At 38.5% G+C, this 2,309-nt stretch overlaps 1 protein-coding gene across 3 annotated transcripts in view; it reads left to right on the top strand.

The window, feature by feature from the left end:
* Positions 1 to 2,309, top strand: part of Adipor2 (adiponectin receptor 2) — a 99,366-nt gene that overhangs the window by 38,171 nt on the left and 58,886 nt on the right. For 2 of the 3 annotated variants that reach the window (XM_023723917.1, XM_023723915.1), the window contains exon 2: positions 892 to 1,157. In XM_023723917.1, the coding sequence (XP_023579685.1) occupies positions 978 to 1,157 (180 nt within the window). In that variant the 5' untranslated portion in view covers positions 892 to 977. The remainder of the gene's footprint in view (positions 1 to 891; positions 1,158 to 2,309) is intronic. The other variant, XM_023723916.1, reaches the window with a different exon arrangement.

The raw sequence follows: 2,309 nt of genomic DNA, 5'->3' as shown, positions 1-2,309 counted from the left end.
TCCGCCTGGTGTGGAACCTTGCCTCCTGAGCTGACTCAAGAATGGTAGGGACTCTCACTGTCATTATGCCATGCCCCAGGTAGGGCCTTCATCCTAAATGTAGGTGCTGGAGCAGGAGGAGGGAGCAATTGTTTTCGAACTTTGCTCTGAATCTTAGTCTTTATATGCATAACATTTTCTGGAAACACAGGTGGGTATACAGAGAGTATGCTCTGGTCCTGAGTTTCTTATGTTCCAGGGTGGCTTAGAGGTCCTTGTGCTTACCAGGGAAGGGCTTATTCCACTGAGCTATCTCCCCGGCCTCAAAATATCCTTAACTTTGTCCTGTGATAGTGTGATGAGTTTGGTTTTTTCACCTGTGAAATGAAATGAAAATAAAAATACCCTATGGTGTCATTGTGACGTTAAGTGAGATTGGATAAGTATCCAGCTACAATATATGAGTTTACATATATTTTTTCTACAATTAGGTAAATTTTTAATGAAATTTAATGTGTTTATGGTTAAAGAAAATGTTGCAGGAACATAGAGATTAGTAAGACTTCTTGTTGTAGACCCAGGGCCCTTCCTTATAGTCTATGCCAAGACATAGTTTTGAACAACTTCTAGTAATTATTTAAGTACATGTATACTTGTATATATAGTTGTATATTTTATAACTAACATCTGAGTGGGTCATAAACATATTGCCCTGTGTCTTGAGGTTTTCATTTAAAGATAGATTCTGATAATTTTCCTATCAGGAAATAGAGGCTTTTTATACATTATTCTTTTTATCTTAATGGTTGTTGAGTTTTCTGTTTGAATGTATCATAATGAAACTGATATTTTCCTCCAGTACTTATATGTGTTTAGTTTTAAAATATTTTTTCAAAACTTTTCTTTGTTTAGGATCAACGTACTATCCTGAAAATCCATTCCCCTAAGAAGAAGGGAGAGAAAGAAAGACTGCTTTGTGAGAAGGGCTTGGGTGTCCCATGAACCAGCTAGCAGAAAGCCGGTCGGGGTGCAGCAGGACTCCAGAGCCAGATATAAGGCTCAGAAAAGGGCACCAACTTGATGGTACAAGAGGAAGTGATGATGACAACCACCAAGGAGATTTGGAGCCCATTTTAGAAGCATCTGTTCATTCTTCCCATCATAAAAATGTAGGTAAAGTTGGAAGTGGGTAGTGAACAAAATAATAATAATAATAATAATAATAATAATAATAGCCAGAGAGATAACTCAGAGGAATAAGTACCGACCTGGCAAGCACAAGGATTTGAGTTTGATCCCTGGCCCCACATGCTGTGCAGTCTTGGCTCTGGATGCCCAGGCACACTGTCTCAGCCCCAGATGTGGGTGCCCACCGTGTGGTCCTGGAACTGGGCTGGTGGCACAGGCCTGTAATCCCAGCATTTGGGAGGTTGAGCCAGGAGGATCTCTGAGTTCAAGGCCAACCCAAACTGCGTAGTTGAGACCCTGTCTCAAAAAAAGATTATTACTATTTTGTGTGTGTGTATGTGTGTGTGTGTGTGCGCGTGGGGGTGGTGGTGGTGGTGGTACTAGGGATAGAACTTAGAACCTTGTTTTTGGTAGGCAGGCACTTATGCTGCTGAGCTATCTCCCCAACCCAAAGCAAAAATTATTTAAGAAGGAGAATACTAAGAAGTATGTATATGTGTATATGTTGCCATTAGTAGAGGATATAGAAGATAAGGTGTCAGTTTTTTTGTTTTTATTTAATTCAGAATAATTGAGTCTCTCATTAGGTATGTGCTCAGGATTTTATGATTACCCTTTTCTGCTGACACTTAAAAATCATACTTAGGGCTGGGGATATAGTAGTATAAGTGCCTACCTGGCAGATGTAAGGTTCTGAGTTTCAGCTCTGATACCACACACACACACACACACACACACACACACACACAGTGAAACACACATAGACACACACACTTTAATCTGATTTATAATGAGTATGCTTTAACTATCAGTGATATTTTTAGAAAAATTCTGATTGTATGCTAGAGCTATTTCTCAATGAACTATTTATTTCTAGTGCCTATCTTGGGGGTCTGTAGAATTCTAGTAACAGAAAGTAGATTTTAAAATTCCCTCAAAAAGTAAATAAATAAATAAAGTTCCTTCAGATTTCTCAGAGGAAAGAGCAAATTTTAATCAGGTAACTTTACTTAGAGGGGAAAAGTACAAATATTTGTGAACTGCACCAGAAAGTTATTGTTACATTTTGCTGCTTTGGAATGCTTGCACTAAGTAGTGTGCATTCAGGTTGTGGCACTAATATAGTTTTTTTTTTTTTTTTT

The sequence above is a fragment of the Octodon degus genome, unplaced genomic scaffold (genome assembly GCF_000260255.1).
Source record: "Octodon degus isolate 3935 unplaced genomic scaffold, OctDeg1.0 scaffold00104, whole genome shotgun sequence".
Classification (NCBI taxonomy): domain Eukaryota; kingdom Metazoa; phylum Chordata; class Mammalia; order Rodentia; family Octodontidae; genus Octodon; species Octodon degus.
This window is presented reverse-complemented; position numbering and strand designations above follow the sequence as displayed.